We start from the raw sequence: 18815 nt of genomic DNA, 5'->3' as shown, positions 1-18815 counted from the left end.
ATGACAAACCTGTAGTCTGCCGGGTCCCATCACTTACACTATTTATACCACACCAGGCAAGATATCTGCAAAATGGTTATTAGTACACAGGTTTCGGTACACATTTCTTATATTTAATCAGCCATATTCGCAGTTGATTTAAATTGATGTAGCTCACTGACTTCAATGGAGCCGTAACAGCTTACATCAGCTGGGGATCTGGTCCTGTGTGATTTAGACATTCGTAGTGATTATGTGATTTATTAGAGGATTTTACATTTCCACTGTATAGTACATATTTCTATTAATTCTCCAAGTATGTCTATAAATATATACACAGGTTAATAATTTAAATAAATGCTCTATGAAAAAAATATTCTTAATTATTTTTTAAACAGTGTGGCTTTTTCTTCTTTCTCACAACACAAATTCAGGCAATATGGGACCTATGGATTATCTGTGGTAGATCATTTTATCTTGTTCCTCTTCCCCCAGGGTTGCTGTATGTTGGCTTTAGTGCCTGTATGTTTGGCCTCTACAGCTTCATGCCAGTGGTCATTAAGAAAACCAGTGCTACTGCAGTCAACCTCTCCCTGCTCACAGCAGACCTGTACAGCCTATTCTGTGGATTATTCCTCTTTAACTACAAGGTAAATTGAATAGATTATGTATTTGAATGATGACTCTTTCTGAAGTAGTGTCAATGCAGAGAAATGAATCAGTCTAAGGACCAGAACGAGAACTGCTGTTTTTTTGATGGCTCTATGCAGTGAAGTGGCGAACTTTTGATGTATCTGTTATTACTTATTAAAAGTGCAGTCTTCCCCATACTCTCCTTTCCCCCAATGTAAACCACGTTTTGTGTGCTTCTCCCTTGCTCTGAAATTACCACCTCTGAGGGAGAACCTAATTCAGTCTCCATGCCTACTTGATCCCTCACCCCCGTCCTTGACCAGATCCAAACTGGTGTATGAGAGGAAAGTCAATTTATAAACCATTAATAAATCCCTTACCATATTTTTGCAAGGTGATGAGCTTGTTTTGTGTTTCACACTGTATCTGAAATAGTTTTAACGTTGAATTATTTTTGCATAATGCCTCTTGGCTGTCCAAAATATAGCTGCAAAAATGTCCTGTTAGTGTATCAGAATGTGAAGGAAACTTATGTTAAAGTCAAACCTCTAGCTCTCAAGCCATCTGATATTTAGAACATGGCATAGGCCACACTCCAGGCCTCCAGTTGCAAAGGATTATGTCACACTATTCACAACCCTCCCTGGATGGCCATCTTAAAAACGGCATGATGCTCTTGGAGGTGATTGCTATGTAGACATGATTTATTCAGAAAAGGAAGGTGACTTAATGGGGGAAATGGTGGCCTGGAAACTAGTGGAGGAAAATGAAAAATGATGATGCCGACCTGGCAAACAATCCAGAGTCAGGGTTTAATGTATCTGAATGGTGAGGAAATGTCCACATGCAAAACTTCAGGGCCCAACCCAAGAACAAAAATTCTTATTTGCCTATTATTTCATGCTAATGACTCTTCAGGGGCATTGCAGATACCAAATAAAGATGCATATGGAATCCAAAACTGATATAAAAACACACTGGAGAGGGCACTTGCTGGACCATGGGACTGATTAAGGGATATGGAATCCCTGACTTCTAGATCACCAGTTCAAATCACTAGTGACGGAAATGTGTTACTTTCTGATGGCTGCTTGGAGTCTTATAGTGAAATGTGCTTAGTGGTGTCAGTCCAGTTTCTTGTAGACAAGTGGCCACATCACAAAAAACAGAAATGGGCAAACCCAGGGTGGATTTGGTTTCGCAATGTCATTGGTCATTTTGCCTTAACAAAGCCGTCCATATTCCACAACAGGAGAGTCAGATCCAGGTCCCATTTTCTCCAAATCATCATAATTCTGGAGGGTAGCAAGAATTGGATACGTGATTTTAGTTTTGGTCCATGTATGCTCCAGATAGAGATGGACAACAAGATGTGAGATTTTGGTTTTGCAAAACAAACCCTGGTGCTGGATCTTAGTCCAGTTTTACCTGAACCCTAAAGTACAGGGGATGGATAAATGGTTCCAGTTTTGTTTCATTTCTATAAAATATATTTTAAAAAAATAATCAGTTGATACCATTGCCAGGAGTCCCAGCCCATGAGGACTGAATTATCATGAAGATTGACCCACATTCATAAGCTCTTGTGGGCATGAATTTTCTGTTATATGCATGTGTGCAGTGCCTAGCACAATGGGGCCTTGGTCTCCACTCAGAGATGGTGATTGCTACCATGAGAGATATAATTAATAACAATAGTATCATGATCCCTCCAGTTGGAAGCCCAGTTGGGAAGTGTGAAGAAGCTTGCCCTGTCTCTACACCAATGCAGTACCAATCTCAGTGCTGTCAATCTGTCTCCTTTCACAATCTTCATGGTCGCTGGGGAGAAAAATTTAAAAAGAGGAAAAGGTGTTGGTAAAAGAGCTGGATTAAAATTCCGGCTCTAGCTGTCTGAACATTTTTATATATCAAATTAATTTCTCTTGTTCTGATCCTTAATCTAATCTTTTTCTCTGGTTTACTATCAGTTATGATTTTTATATGAAGAAGAGCTATAAAGTGGGCTCCTTGGATGAAATAATGAAGTCTAATACATATGCATTAAATGACCTAAATTAATTCCCCTTCTAGGATGGCATGTTTTCTAGTTTCAGAAAAGCTGTTCTGTTCCCAGCCCAGCTATACCTCTTCTTCTGATGCACTGTTCTTTCTATTTATTGCTGTGCTGACCAATGGGTGAAGCCCCACTTCACAGCAAATGGCTTTATGCTAAATTAGAATCATCTGAGTGGTTTAGTGCCCCTTACAGAATATAATTTTATGAGGCTTTCAAGAAACAGTTATGATTTTTCCCTGTGCCACTACTTTTATCACCTGACAGCTTTATTGCACCTACAGCAGTAAATCTATGAAAATCTATGGAAAATACAGGAAATGAGTTTTACTGGGCTGACAGCCTCAGAAACCAAACTGAAGAAGAGATTATATTTGAAGTGTTTTGATTTGTTAATATTTCAGCTTCTTACAACAAGGACTCATGCTATCTTGATATACAGGACAGTATGCTTATAAATAAACCAAAATCTATATGTATTATATGCACCCCATATGCTAGTGTCTCTGTATTATATTGGCCAGTCCACAATACTGTACTATACTATATTATATTATATTATATTATATAGTAAACCAAAAATATAGCATGTATCTCAGAGTCAACTTTAATGGAGGATTAATAATGTAATAAGTGAATTTTATATATTGAGATAGTTTTCTAACTGAGTATGCAAATTGCAGTTCTTTTTTTAAAAACTAATCAAATTATTTGAATTCTGCCAACTAATGCAGTCATTTTTTTAAAATCAGTAACTGAGTCCAAATGTTCTGCTTGTAAGAGAAAGATGTTTATCAACGCCCTGTCCAGTAGCTGCATAATTCTCATTACTGAATTAACAGCGTAAGCACCACATTACACATTTTCATTTATCCCCCTGCCTTCTGAACCTTCTGGCCCAGGTACAACCCTTTGACCTGTCTCTCAAGAGTGATCTAGCTATCTCCCTACTTGAAAAATAAGGACCATCAGGATCCTAAAACTGAAATAAGATAAGGAGTTAAAAGAGTTGTTTGGTTTTCTTATTTCTATCATATTGAATCAGGCCACACACTCTCCCAATCTCTGTCTAGGTCTCTCTCTTGTTTTTTAGCTTCTGTGAAATACATTTGTGGTGGCAGGGAAAATGAGTTCTATACGGGATGTGATGTGGTGGGCAAATTCCACGCTAGCCCAGCCAGGGAAAGGGTTAATTCCCACCAAACAGAGCCAGGCAGAGGTCCTATTATAACCTGTGGATTTTACTCAGCTTGCACATCAGAATACATACTTAAGCAGGAAGAGGTAGCAACTTGGGAGTGTGCGGGGAAACAGCCTGCCTCTCTCCTCTAGTCTGAGGAGTCCCCTGGGTGAGAGACTGAGGAGGCAGTTTGTTTGGACTTTGTTTCTTTTGATTTTTTTGTTACATGACCCTGGCTTACTTGACCTCTTTCAGTGAGTGAACAGCTCAATCTGGCCTAAGTGGACAGTTGTACTGTGGGATGGTCCCCCAAGTAGGGGTGGCTTCATTTGACTGGAGAGCCAGATATAGAGAGTCGTGAAGACTGGGTAACATACATACACCCCAAGGAAGAGAGGGAAGCAGTGGAACTAAGTGGCCTGAGTCAGGAAGCAGAGAAGGCTTGATGCTTGGAGTGGGTGCCTGCTTCCTCTTCAGGTCCCAAGCTGGAACTTCCAGTAGAGGGCAGGCTAGGCTGCACCTCCCCTTCAACCACACCATATCAAAACAGGGTCTTTTGGCAGCAATTCGGCGACGGGTCCCTCGGTCCCTCTCGGAGGGAAAGACCAGCCACCGAAGTGCCACCAAAAAATGAAGCAGCAGCGGTAGAGCTGCTGCCGAAGTGCCGCCGATCATGGGTTTTCTTTTCTTTTCTTTTTTTCTCCCGGCCGCTTGGGGCAGCAAAAACGCTGGAGCCGGCCCTTCATCCAAGAGTTGCATTAGCCCTTTTTCTACAGTATCGCACTGGGAGCTCACGTTGAGAGTTGTTTGTACACTATAACTCCTAAATCCTTTTCAGAGTTATTGCTTTCCAGGATACAGTCCCCCATTTGGTAGGTATGGCCTGCATTTCATGTTCATAGATGTATGACTGCGTTTGGCTCTATTAAAATGTGTTTTGTTTGAATAGGCCCAGACTACCAAGCAATCTGGATTGCTCTATGTGACTGCTCTGTTCTTATCATTTTTTACCATTCCACTAGTCTTTGTGTCATCTGCAAATTTTATCATCAGTGATTTTATATTTACTTCCAGCTCACTGATGAAAATGTTGAACAGCACCAGGTTCCTGTGGAACTCCACTAGAAATTACATGTTGGTTCTGGGGTAGGGCGTTGGGGTGCAGGGAGAGGCTCAGGGGTGCAGACTCCGAGTGGCGCTTATCTCAAGTGGCTCCCGGTAGCAGCGGCATGTCCCTTCTCCGGCTCCTACACAGCAGCGTGGCCAGCTGGTTCTGCACATTGCCCCATCCGCAGGCACCACCCACTGGAGCACCACAGGGGGCCATTGGAATGTGTAGGAGCTGGAGCGCTGCTAGGCTGCGGCTTTCGGGAACCACATGGTGCAGCTCCCGACTCTGCACACAGGCTGGATTGATGGAGCAAGGCCATGCAGCAGCTTCCAGGAGCCACATGGTGCAGCCCCCGACCCTGCGCCCCAGCTGGAGCACTGGAGTGGGGACATGCGGCTGCTTCCAGGAGCCATGTGATGCGGCCCCCCAACCCTGTGCCCCAGCTGGAGTGCCAGCAAGCCCCAGAGCCTGCTCCCCAGCGGGAGCTCCTGGGCCATCTTAAAAGAGCTCACAGGCTGGATCCAGCCCACGGGCCATAGTTTGCCCACCCCTGATCTACACAGTTACCTTTATCAACAAAATTAGTAATCTCCTCAAAGGATTAAATCAGTTTTATTAGACAAGGGCTATTTCCATCAAACCATTAATTTCCCGATTGTAGAATACAGTATTCTCTGGCTGTTACTGATGCACCAGGACCATCAATGCCAGGAAATTAATGTATGATATCCCTGGGTTTATTATTTCTCTTGGTTTTTTGTTTGGCTTTTTATTGTTTGGGATTTTTTTTTGTCTCAGCCTTAACTTAATGTTAATGTCAGCTTTTAAAATTTCATGCTCTTCATTTTCAAGCATATGTTGTACTTTAGTTATTTTAAGTAAATTGTATTCTCACTAAGTAATCTAAGCAGTTTATTTTACATTTTCCACTAGCTAGACCATGCATGCTGATTATGTTCTGCATCAGCAGGCCCAGTCACACTATATTATATCATTACCTAGCAAACCAAACACAACAAATTATATTCTGTTTTATCCAAGATTTAGCCATGAAAATTCAGATATTCTGGACATAGCAACAATTTATTAATCAGGACAATTTGGCTATTACATGGATAACCAAAAAAATCACAAATCCTGCTGTAAAAGCTAATAAAATAGGGATTACAAAGGAATCAAGAATGTACAAATACAATGTACAATTCAAAACCCTTTTAGTATTAGAGTCTTGTAAATGTTATAGGTTCAGAAGAGGACATATTTCATATTAGCTCTAATATCAGAGTTTCTCCTTTGAAGACTGTGGACAGGTATTTCATAGAGAGTTCAAGAAACCTAACACAATGAAAAGCTGTTTTTCTAACATGATAAAAAAGTACAGAGTGCTAGATTCTGATCTCATTTATGCCAGTGTCAATCCAAAGTAACCCCAATGAGCTTTGGATATACATAGGCTTAACTGAGCAATCTGGCCCTGAGTAAGAAGCTATTTAAAAAAACAAAACAAAAGAAAAAAACCCCATAGAATTGCAGCAGAAGAATTAGGAGCTTTGGTTAAAAAGAAAGTCTCTAAATATCTGAGCCAAGGCCCATGAAGTCAGTAAGAGTCTTTCAGCTGACTTCAGTGGACTTCGAGTCACATCCTAAATTGGCAAAATCTGATACTTGAGAAAGAAATCTAAAAGTACTTGATAGCTTAAGGACTATAGAAGGCTGCCTTATGACACCCCCCCCCCATATGTTCCATTTTAACATAGGAAGAATATAAATGAAGCAGTTAGGCACCTGCATGGTTAAAAACATGAATTCTTCAGCCTTCACTTTTTACTAAGAAACCTCAAAGTACTTTACAACAAAGAGTTCAAACAGCCCTTTTTCTTCTGTTCACAAAAGATGGTTATTTTGTCTATTTTTTCCCCTAGCAATAGTCAGTCAAATTGATCATTTGAAAGAATGTCCTAAACATCTGAGAGTTATCGAACAATTTCAGAAAAAGGTGTTGCTTCTGGGGGGTTTTCTTTGTAAACCAGAGTAGGAGAAAAGGTTTGAACCAATATACATGTTGCTTTTTCTTCTGCTGCACTAAGGGCCTGGACCAAGGCTGATTTAAGTCAATGGGAGTCTTTCCATTCCCTTCAATTGCCAATGGATCTGACAGGTGCTCTGCCGCTGCTCCATTATTGTAGGTTGAGTGGGAGTCAGGGAAGGCTAAGCAGATAGTGCAAGGGATAAGGGCCAGCAGTGACAAGAAATGGGATTATAAATGAATACAGGTGTGCGGGTCAGATGTTACTACTGCTGGCTGCTTTTGCTTGAGAACAGGCAAGCGTTCACAATTCCTTTTCTAGCCCGGCTGAATTATTATAACTCAAAACATTTGTTTACAGTTATCCACCAATTTTTCAAATGTCAAGAACCTGTATTTCAGGATATTTTCTCTAAAGATAACTTTATACTGCAAGCTCTTTGAGCTAGAGACAATGTCTGTCTACGAGCTTGAACAGAATCTAAAACAATTGGGCCCCTATCCTAATAAGGGCCTCTGGACACTACCACTACAAATATTTCATAATAATTATGCTAATGACAAATACCATTATTAGTGATTCAAGCTATTGATGATATATAGCAACCTGATAGTTTATTTTACTTTTACTTTCTCTTCCAACCTATGAAATCCCTCTTACTGTAACTCACCCTCAATAATGCAGTTATTATTAAGCAACACGGTGAAATTGTGCTGGTTATGTGCCTTCCATCTGAGCAGACAGAGTTCCAAATCAATGCCTGAGGTTTTTTTAATCAATTAGAGACCAATTCTAGAGAAAAATCAGACTTCCAATCTTGAAAAACTGGCTTGCAATTCAAGAGAGTTAGAGATGTTTTTAGTTGCAATGAGAGCCCCTTGTCATTCTTTGCTCTCTCTTCATTGGAAGAAACAGGAGCTAGTTTTGGTAGGACCATACCCAGGTTATCCTCTGGTATGACTCTGTAGAGCACTAACTCATAGTATAAAATTCTAAAGTGAACTTCAGAGGAGGGCGCAAAACGGAAAATAACATGCTCCCTAACGAGACATTTCATAGTCTGACAGTAGATTGTTCGCAACTTCACACTGAGATGCTAGTTCTCTGAGAAACTTGCATTATCAAGGGACTGCTCCTTCTTTTGCATGCTATCTTGTATTTAAATTTATTATTCATAAATCATAAACCAATGAATTGTGAAATAATTTATAACTGCCATTTTCTGGCCATCAAAATGTACTGCATAACAGGCTGCAACTGTAACACAGAGGTAATATGGAGGTTTCCATTCCAATAAATCACTTTTTCAGATGCTGTTACTTCACAAACATCAATTGCCATAGGATAAAATAATGTTTTAATGAATTGTTTCAATTTGGATTTTGGGATTTTAGTTTTAAAAACACTGTTCACAATTAGTGTAACACAACACCAAGCCTGTGATTGCATCTACTTCCTTGTCAGAATACTATAGCTGCCTTTTTTCTGATACAAGATTAATGGTATGTTGACTCCATGATTTAGACCTTTTATTATTCTAGGTTGAGCGTATGATTGATAAAGACTAAGGATGACAGCAGTGTTCTGGACTTCAGTACTCCAAAGTTGTATATCAAATTGTAGTGATGTCTCTACTATGGGCCTTACATTTGAGAATCAGTAGATCATTGGCCAGAGTAACTTTTTGTAACCTGCTGTCCTCTGAAAGAGAGAAAGATGCTGCTTCTCCAACATGTAAAAAATGGACACAAAACCTTATTATGCCCTGGTCCTACACACTGCCGAGGTAGTACTGCCTTGTTGAAGTAGAGTGTGTGTGTGTGTGTTGAACTGCATATCCCCATCACCAGAAGGAATTCTTTAACTGCGTTTATCCCAAAAGGGTACTGTAGAGAATATAATGGCGCCAGAGATGCTGAAGTGCTATTTGGTGAGTCCAACTTGTGTAATTTAGTCATTTTAATTTTTAAGCAAGACTGTGGATTATCTGAAAGATGGGAGAATAGTAAATAGTTCAACCTAAATACATTTGCACTCCTTTTAAAATAAACACTTTTCATGATCATTTGTTCAAGTGCGGTTTTGTTCATACAGATATTTACAGAAAGGGAATTTTGATTAACCTAAATTCATTTAATCATAAATGAAATTTGTAGTGAAACAACATTAATTTTAGATTGAAGCAGAAATAGTTTGAAGGTGAATCTATCCAGTCAGGATAAAGAAGCAATAGCATGTGACTTATCTGAACAGTCAGACAGCTCAAATATCACGTTGCAGATATTGACTGCTTCAAAAGAATACTTGCAGTGAACGTGAATTGAAGAGGTACAAGTAGCAAACAAATGTAAAAATCAGTCTGTTTGGGAAGAGGAAAAAATCTAAATAAGCTATGTTGTCCATTGTCCAAATGTTTGCACAGATTTACTTGAACTGAAAGATTTACATTCTCAAAACAATTATCTTCTGGGAAAGAAGGTACATTGCCAAAATCATGTGCTTTGTAGTCCAAGAGGTGCTGATTTCCGGTGAAATTTTGAACCAAGGTTGCGAGTGTCCTAATAGAACCTATTGGTCTTATGGAATTTATTTAAAAGATACAAAGATGAACCCCAGATCATAGCCAATATTTTTTTCTCTACATAAAACAGGTTTTCACAGTTTAGGTTACCTTACTTCTTACCTTACATACTTACCTTACTTCTATTTGACTGTGCATTCAATTACCTAATCCTAGGAAGAAGCCTGGAGAAATGAGACAGAACTGAAGCAAAACTCCATGAGGTTGATCTTACAGATTTAGCTGTAAACTATCACCTAAAGCAGAAGGGATTTGGTGTGGTGTGGAGGTGGGAAAGAGTAAAGCCCCTCACTCTGCAGACCTGAGGATCCACCAAGAAAGGACTCCTCAATTCCACTGAAATAGAAGCTATCAGCAAGGCTGAATGAACCTCCATACAGATCCACTGCCCATTCCTCCCCTAGCACCATGTGGCTATGTCCCTTTCAGCTTCATAGAAGACCCAGAAACCCAAGAATCCAAGCTGTATTAACATCCAGACAGATTTCCATGGGAAATCTAGACATTCTTCAGGGACAACCAATCCCTGCAGCAAATCCTCCTGCTCCAGCATCTTCCCCAGACTATGTAGAGCACCCATATAGGACCATACACTGGAGTTCTTTGCAGAAGTGGCACACCCCATCCTTCCAAAGAGGTGTGGAGTTCTATCCGATGAGAGTCTGCTTCCCATGTATATCAATGAAGATGATCTGGCACTGTACCACCAGAATTCAACTCACTGCTTTGTAAATTACCTTGAGGTGAAAGACACTATATAAATAAAACCCAATTCTGTTCTAATGTATGGAAACTAGTGTACTATCCGATATCAGTCACTTTTTAATGAATATTTAGATTTTTGATATTTGCAAAATATAGACTTTGTATAGACTTTCCAAAAATCAGATGTATAGGCTGGTATTTACAGGAGGGTCTGCTGCCCTCACAGACTGAAGTTTGAAGCACTAATTGTTTTTACAGTTCTACAACCTTGTCCAAAACCCATTGAAGTCAATGAGAATCTTTCCTTTGACTTCAAGAGGATTTGGATTATGCATGTAAAATTGTTCCTAGTTCATGCAAATTAGTTCTTTGGAGGATGAATTTAGATATGGATGAATAAAAGAAGAGGTATATCTGAATTATCTTGGGAAGGTGACTCAACACATTACATCAGGATCATGGAACTTCAAGGTTGGACAACCTGCAGAATATTCAGACCATCATCACTAGGACCTCTGCATACAATAAGAAGGGGCAAGAAATGGAGAAGTATGTTTAGTGAACTAATGAAAAAAAATCCATGCTGTGTAACTTAGGGTTGGCAATTGTGCAACCATCAGTCAGTTATTTGGAAAGACATCTCACTTTTTAAAAATATTATTAACATTTTTACATTTTTAACATTAACATTAAAAATGTAAAATTGGCCATAGTGGCTTGGAGTCCATCTGTATGACAGCCTTCTAGTTCTCTGTTTTGTTGGACAGTTTTGTGCTTGGATATAAGAAAATTCATCCACTGAGTTGGTCAATGCTCCATTAAAATTGCTGTAGGGCTGTGGCAGGGTGCACTAGGTCTGGAAGCCCCCTGCTGGAGGCCTTGTGGCTCTGCGTCACCCTCCCCCAGAATAGAGCCTCAAGTAGCTGCAGAGGAGCGGCCAATCAGAGGGGCTGCGAGAGCAACCAATAAGTGGCCAGAAGGGGCAGATAAAAGGCAAGTAGCAGAGCAGAGACTTCATTTCCTGTCTGGAGTGCAAAGAGGGAGGACCAGGTGCCTGGCTGGCTGACTGAGCAGCAGGATCGTGGATAGCTCACTGCAGAAAGCTCACTGGAGGCAGAACTGAGTCCAGGGAAGGCTACCAAAGACCTCGTGTCTGGCTGGCTGGATAGAAGAGTAGCAGGACCATGAAAAGGTCAGTGTGGGCAGGCTGAGCCCAGGGGACTGAAACCAGGACCCAGCCAGACCAGGCGAGGGTACCGAGATGGGCCCTGCTGGTCTGGTTAAAGACTGAGCCTAGGGAGGGCTGCTGAAAAGACACCAGCCTAGGGTACCAAGATGGGCTCCAGTTGGGTTGTTGAAGAAGGTAGTGCTTCTGTGAAGAAGCCTTAGGGCTATAGCCCCATACCAGGAAGAGAACTCGGGACTGTATACCTCAGAAGAGGGGAACAGCATATGCAGCTTGGCTGAAGACCCGCTGAGAAAACCATCGACTGGTGGGTGCCCACAAGAGACAGGTGCCACCCCATTGAAAGAACTAAAATCAAAAACAGGCTCATACCCAACCAACCAAAAGGGGGCTGTCCATGAAAAGTGGGTGCCATTCTGAAAAAAGACTGTGATTACAGGCATATCGGTCAGAGAAAGGGGGTGTCCAGGAGAGGCGAGTGCCGACCCCATTACAAGGACAAACTATGAAGTAGGCAAGGTCAGTCCTTTTTCCATTCTCCAGGAAATATTGCAATGGATGAGCTGCATTTTGAAAACTGAAGTGAAGAGTCAAGTAGAAAGTGGAGAAGAGCAGCTCATGGTTTCTACTGAATGTGAAAATGCAGCTATTAGCTGGCATCATAGAATCATAGGACTGGAAGGGACCTCAAGAGGTTATCTAATCCAGTCCCCTGCACTCATGGCAGAACTAAGTATTATCTAGACCATTCCTGGCAGGTGTTTGTCAAACCTGCTCTTAAAAATCTCCAATGATAGAGATTCCACAACCTTCCTAGGCAATTTATTCCAGTGCTTAACCACCATGACAGTTAGGAAGTTTTTTTCCTAAACTTTTTTTCCCCCTAAGTTACAACCTAAACCTCCCTTGGTGTAATTTAAGTCCATTGCTATTTGTCTGCATTTTCTAGATCCATCTCACTTATATGGATCTTGACCTATTCAGAGTAATTAATTCTTGCAGATGGAACTGGGTGGGGTTTGTAAAAGTGTCAGTAAACATGAGCTGAATTTCCAGTATACATGGGCCAGTTTTTGGATAGAAGCCATTTGAAATTCAGCAATTTCCACTCACAACCAGGCAAAGCTTAGTAGACTTTTTTTGCTCAATTTCAGTTTGTTTTCAGATTTATTTGGGAAATTTTAGGGGTTGGGCTAATGCAAATACATGCAAATAGAAACAAAGAAAAAGATTTGCATCAATTTCTGGAAAGCAGGTCAACTAAATTTCAAACAGCAATGCATGAGAATGTTTGTCACCAGTGTCTATGTAACCAAAGATGCAGTCTCTCACCTCTCCTGTTTGGCATTGCCATTGACTTCATGAGAGAAAGTGTAGACGGATACAACAAAAACATTGCATGACTTAACAGTACATTAGAAGGCAAAGGGATACGAAAGGTGGGTCACTTCTCACCCCTTGGTATTAACATGCAAGCCAGTGGGAATATCCAGAAGGAAATAATGTCACAAATTGGCCAAGAGGCAGCTGCATTCACCAGCTTAAACAAGATTTGGTCATCAAAAAATCTATCAGTTAAAGACCAAACTATGACTCTTCAACTCAATGTTCTTTCAGCCTTATTATATGGATGTGAAAGCTGCAAATACACAAAGGGTATAGACTGATGTCTAAATGCGTTTGAAAGCAAACACCTTAGGAAAATATTCAGTATTTTTTTATGGAATTTGTCAAAAATGCTGAGATTCATCAGAGAATTCAATACCCTTGGATCAGTAAAGTTATCCAGAATAGAAGATGGAAATATCTGGGATGTGCATTAAGAATGAAGCCAAAGCATTTGCCCTGGCAGGCATTTCATCGGGCAGCTTGAGGAACACACAAACAGGGCTAACTGAAAGAATTCCTCTGTCAAACAGTATTCAGAGAGGGGGAATTTATGGGACTTAACAACATAAGGACATGCAAAGAGTAGTCTATGATAGGGGTGGCAGATCCTCATTTGTGCCCTAAGAGAGATTTGATGGTGCGGAAAGGATTCAGGGCAAGAAAAGAAGAGGGAACAAGCAAGAGTGGCCGAATATGTTTGAGTTCAAGGCTATGGGAGGGTTTGACATTTCCAGTCATGTTCTCAGGAGCAAACACACCAAACTCTTAGAATCCTAATGAGAAAGCATGGCATTGTATTCTCCCCTCCCACCCCCCAGGTGATTTACAGTAACTTACATTGAAGGTAATGAATTGCAGCTGCAGATTCTTTGTGTCAGTGTGGGAATGTTCTCCAGTTGTACTGGTGAGATAAAGAATGCCATTCTAATGAAGCTATGCTGTATGCACGTATTGTAACACTCAGCAGAAAACGTATAAACAAAGGCCCCAAGAAGAATCAATTGCAGTAACCTTGCTTTTGAACACCATTATCCTCAAATACAGCAATATAGAATTGATTACTGCAGGCAGCTGGTGCTTTATTAAATTCTTAGGCACACAAACAAAAAGCACTCATGACAACTGACAGCTGATAAAATGAATCACTAGAGAATATTACAAAATAACAGGTAGGGAGAGGGAAGTATATGTTATTCATAAGCATTTCTATGGTGCTTATTCCTATAGTATTATGAGCATTTAAATATCTATTTTATTTTCAGTGTGTGCTAATTTAATTCAGTGGGCTTTGTCTCAGAAGGTCAGTACTGTAGGTACCTGGAGCTTATATGTAACCAACTAGCCTTTGATTACACAAGTAGTCACTATAAGTCCATTTTACTGTAGGAATAATGAGCTGGTTCAGTCTGTTTTGACAGTAGAACTTCTACCTGTGGGTAATAACCCATAAGATAAATATGCAAATTTGAACAGTCGTGGATGCCCATACCCTGAGTTGCTCCAGTTTGGAACAAAAACACCACAATGCATGTAGTAGAGCTACTCAGACTTTAAAAAAAATCTTCAAGTTTATAAGAGGTCAATTCTGAGGGTTAACTATGACTCCTCGTGAATCTAAATGCAATTTTATTACATCAATACAGCAAATATGTGCAAATAAAAAAATTAGTATCAAACCTATAGATTTCTTCAGTACCAAAACATACACAAACCCTATGCATTTAAAACACGCACCCCTGATTTGGTATTAATGTCCCTACACCATCCTGAGCCGAACAGGCAGCAAAAATCCATTTCTTTGACTTGGCTGGTATCCTTCTCCTTGTGGTTGTCTTCCTGCTGCAGTTAGTGAAAGCAGCCCTATAAGCATCAGCCCTCAGGACAGAGATCTTCACCTCCCCTGTGATATGGCTGTCTCACTCTGGGTCTGGTTGAAACAACTGAAGAGTTGGGTGCCTTTTTTTTCTTTACACTTGGGAGTGGAAATGGCCCCCACCCTTGGAGATACCCTACTGAGCATGCTGCAAGGGCCAGATTAGCTGAAGTCCATCGACAGTTGATCCACTCTTCTGGCAAAAATAAATATGCTCTGACTACTACTGATTAAAAGAAACAGTGACAAGCATGGGTTACATATGCAAGTACCTTTCCCATTCTTATCAGTGTAAAAGAGTTTGCACACCTACAGGTATCTTGATATATTACAGTAAAATTGTATTCTAGCTACACGGTAAGTTGTTTTCACACTAAGATCTCTAGAGCTCATTCAGGTGATCCTCCTGCTTTTCTTCTGATTCTGAGAGTTCTGCTTCCCTACCACATGGTCCCATGGATCAGCACTCCACTTGCTAAGAAATGAAGAAAACTTTACAAGAGCTTTCCCTGTTGTGTCTAATGGCTGTGAACCATTCAGAGCACTCTGCCTGGTCTTAGGCCTTGTCTACATTGGAAAAGTTTTGCCAATTTTTGTTATACAGGTGTGGGTGGGTGGGTGTGTGTATAGATATACATCTTCCCTCTGTGAACACTAGTTCTGGTATAAGAGTGGCTTTTTCAAATTAATCTTAAAACCCTTCCCAAGTAACATAAGCTATACCAGAAAAGGGCCCTCATATACTGAAGTAAGAGTGTCCGCTCAGGGAATTATACTGGCTTAGCTATACCATATCTTAGGTTTTACAGAAAAAATCTCTCCTGTGCAGACAACCCTATAGACAGTATGAGTAAAAACACTGTTTTCAGGAGCCTTCTGCCTGATGTATTTGAATTAGACAGTGTGGTGGCCACCTCAGATGTATTGACCACAGACTCATTTCTCTCCATTCCTGTGATGTGGTGGAAGAAGGGGCAGAATAGAGAAAGTTGTCTTCTTAACCGTATCCCCTACTCAGCTGCCAGGAAAGGAAGAAGGAAAGAAGAGAAGATAGGATGAGAGTGGAGCTTTCTCACATAAACACACAGTCCTAGCAGGTAAGTATTTGGGAAGGAAAGTGCACAGTAGGCTCTTCGTAATTACATCATCTGTGAAATCTGAGATCTGACTTGCAGAGTTGAGGGGACACTCCCGGCTGCATCTCTCTGGTTTGGGCAGGATATCAATGATTAAAGTCATAGAGGACATAGGAGGACACATAAAGCCTCAAGTGGGATGATTCTCGATTGTGACACAGCCTAGAACTTAGTCCATTTTAAATACATATAAAATGGTGGGGTCTAAATTAGCTGTTACCACTCAAGAAAAAGATCTTGGAGTCATTCTGGATAGTTCTCTGAAAACATCCACTCAATGTGCAGCGGCAGTCAAAAAAGCAAACTGAATGTTGGGAATCATTAAGAAAGGGATAGATAAGATAGAAAATACATACTGCCTTTATATAAATCCATGGTATGCCCACATATTGCCTCTAATAAATACATGGGATCCTCACATCTTGAATACTGTGTGCAGATGTGGTCGCCCCATCTCAAAAAAGATATACTGGAAAAGCTTCAGAAAAGGACAACACTAATGATTAGGGGTATGGAACAGCTGCCATATGAGGAGAAATTAATAAGACTGGGACTTTTCAGCTTGGAAAAGAGACGACTAAGTGAGGATATGATGGAGGTCTATAAAATCACGACTGGTTTGGAGAAAGTAAATAAGAAAGTGTTATTTACTCCTTCTCATAATACAAGAACTAGAGGTCACCAAATGAAATTAATAGGAGCAGGTTTAAAACACACAAAAGGAAGTATTTTGTCACACAATGTACAGTCAACCTGTATATCTCCTTGCCAGAGGATGTTGTGAAGGCCAAGACTATAACAGCGTTCAAAAAAGAACTAGATAAGTTCATGGAGGACAGGTCCATCAATGGCTATTAGCCAGGATGGACAGGGATAGTGTCCCTAGCGTGTGTTTGCCAGAAACTGGGAATGGGCCACAGGGGATGGATCACTTGAGATTACCTGTTCTGTTCATTCCATCTGGGGCACCTGGCATCGGCCACTGTCAGAAGACAGGATATTGGGCTAGATGGACCTTTGGTCTGACCCAGTATGGCCGTTCTTATGTTCCCCTACCCAACTCTCAGTCATAGACTTGGAGGTATGGCTAGAGTGACACTGGGGAGTGCTCGGGTTATAACAACTCTCTAGTCTGTGACCAGTTACCAGACATTAGGAACCAGAGCCTGCCACAGCTCGGGGCCACAGCCATAGCTTCCCACCTCCCAAATCAGGGAACAGCAGGCAGGGACAAAAAAATTTTTCCCCTGGCAAGGGGCGGCTAGGGACCAGAAGCCCATCCAGAGCAACCTCAGCCAATGACTAGAAGCAGCCAGATCCTCCTCCCAGGCCAGAGCGGCAGCAGCCAGCACTGGGGGATAGCCATGCAACCACAGCCCTCCACCCAGTCCAGGGCAAGGGACAGCCAGGGCAGAGCCTCAAGGAGCTGAACAGGAACCCAGGGAGATGCCAGAGAAAGCCAGGAACTGAGCACTGCTATGTTCCTAGAGCTCATTCCAAGCTGCAGCCTTGTCACACTTAAATGCTGTTAATTAGGACATTTGCTGTCATTCATGTAAATAAGGTAATGCATAATACTCAGATATGCAAATTAGGGCATTAGGTCATTTATGAAAAATCTCCAGATATCTGAACCTTCGGCTGTAACAAGTATTCTGGCTGATTAGACTTGCATCCCACAGAGAAAACTCACTCATTCCATGCAACTTCTGGATTTTGTTATAGTGCAGTTCATTTGCTGTATATTGTAGGTGAAAATAGAAAGCAGTGTGCAAACAAGCTCAGACTCTCGATCAATTCATCAACCCAAGTGGAAATGTCTGTCTGCCATATAAAAGATAATGAGAGAAATTCATTTTTAGTTCTGTTAGCTCAGTCAGTTCATGTACTCATGTGTGAAATTACCCAAGGGGGGAGGATACGAGTCTGTAAAGGAACCCTCATTGGCCTCTGATTTGATCGGCTGTGCAGATTATGCTGCAAAATGAATTAGTTTTGAAAACAGAGGGCTCACCAAACTACACAGGATTGCTGATTAGAATAACGCACTGCTGGGGACTGCCACTCCTCACAGCATCAAGAATGTAAAGAGGAATATGGAATGAAATGAACTGTGCTCCAGTGAAAGGTTTTGTGTAGATTTTGTCGCTCTTTGTGAGCATGTTCTCAGGAAAGTTACTTCTCTAAAAGGGTTAACATTTCATGGATTAATTAGCCTGGTTTGTTCGTTAATTCTTGTCGATGATTTGCTTCTCCACCGTTTCCCAAGTGGTTCTTACATTTCAGATGCTTATCATGTAGTATGAGGCAGATAATGTCTCCAAGTTTTCTGACTTCAACTAGTCATCTAATAGACATTTTCTCATCTCAAGACTTAAGAAACGCAGTTAGGTTGCCATCAGCAGGTAGTCTGATGTTTCATATCAGCCCCCAAGAGGCTGCTGCTCTTCTTATGAAATAAAATTGTAATTGGAGAACCCCAGCGGAAGAATCTGCACTGCTCTTGCAGGCTATTTCCAGTTCAATGGGCCGGATAAAAGAAAATTTGCATTTTCATAACCATAAAAATAATGGTCATGATCATTATCATGATGGTTTAGTGCAAAACCAAAATTAGCAAATCACTGAGTGTCTTTGTTTGTGTGGGCTGTTCTGCAGAAGCACATCTGGCTGTCTTTGTCATTCACACTAGTGTTTTGCCCCAGTGCCAGCAATAATGTGGCTCTGTTCAGCAGTGACGGGCAGAAGCACTTGTCTGCAAATTCCCTCTTGCAGCAGAAATACCCCTTAGCTGAAAACACACTTTTATTTCCTTTTGTTCTGATTTCCCATTTAAGTTCATGATATACGAAGAATGACTTGCTCTTGTCAGACCCAGAAATGTATTTTCCTCCCTTTTTATAGTTTTTTCCTTTTATTTTCATCTAATTTCTTTGTAGTTATTCAGGAAAGATGAAAT

The 18815-nt window shown here is 40.9% G+C and overlaps 1 protein-coding gene across 1 annotated transcript in view; it reads left to right on the top strand.

The window, feature by feature from the left end:
• Window positions 1–18815, top strand: part of SLC35F1 (solute carrier family 35 member F1) — a 366249-nt gene that overhangs the window by 328260 nt on the left and 19174 nt on the right. The window contains exon 7 of the mRNA XM_039530814.1: window positions 475–629. Coding sequence (XP_039386748.1) covers window positions 475–629 — 155 coding nt within the window. The remainder of the gene's footprint in view (window positions 1–474; window positions 630–18815) is intronic.

This window comes from Mauremys reevesii, linkage group 3 (genome assembly GCF_016161935.1).
Source record: "Mauremys reevesii isolate NIE-2019 linkage group 3, ASM1616193v1, whole genome shotgun sequence".
In the NCBI taxonomy this organism is placed as follows: Eukaryota; Metazoa; Chordata; order Testudines; family Geoemydidae; genus Mauremys; species Mauremys reevesii.
Note: the sequence above shows the minus strand (reverse complement) of the source record. Positions and strands in the feature narration are given on the sequence as shown.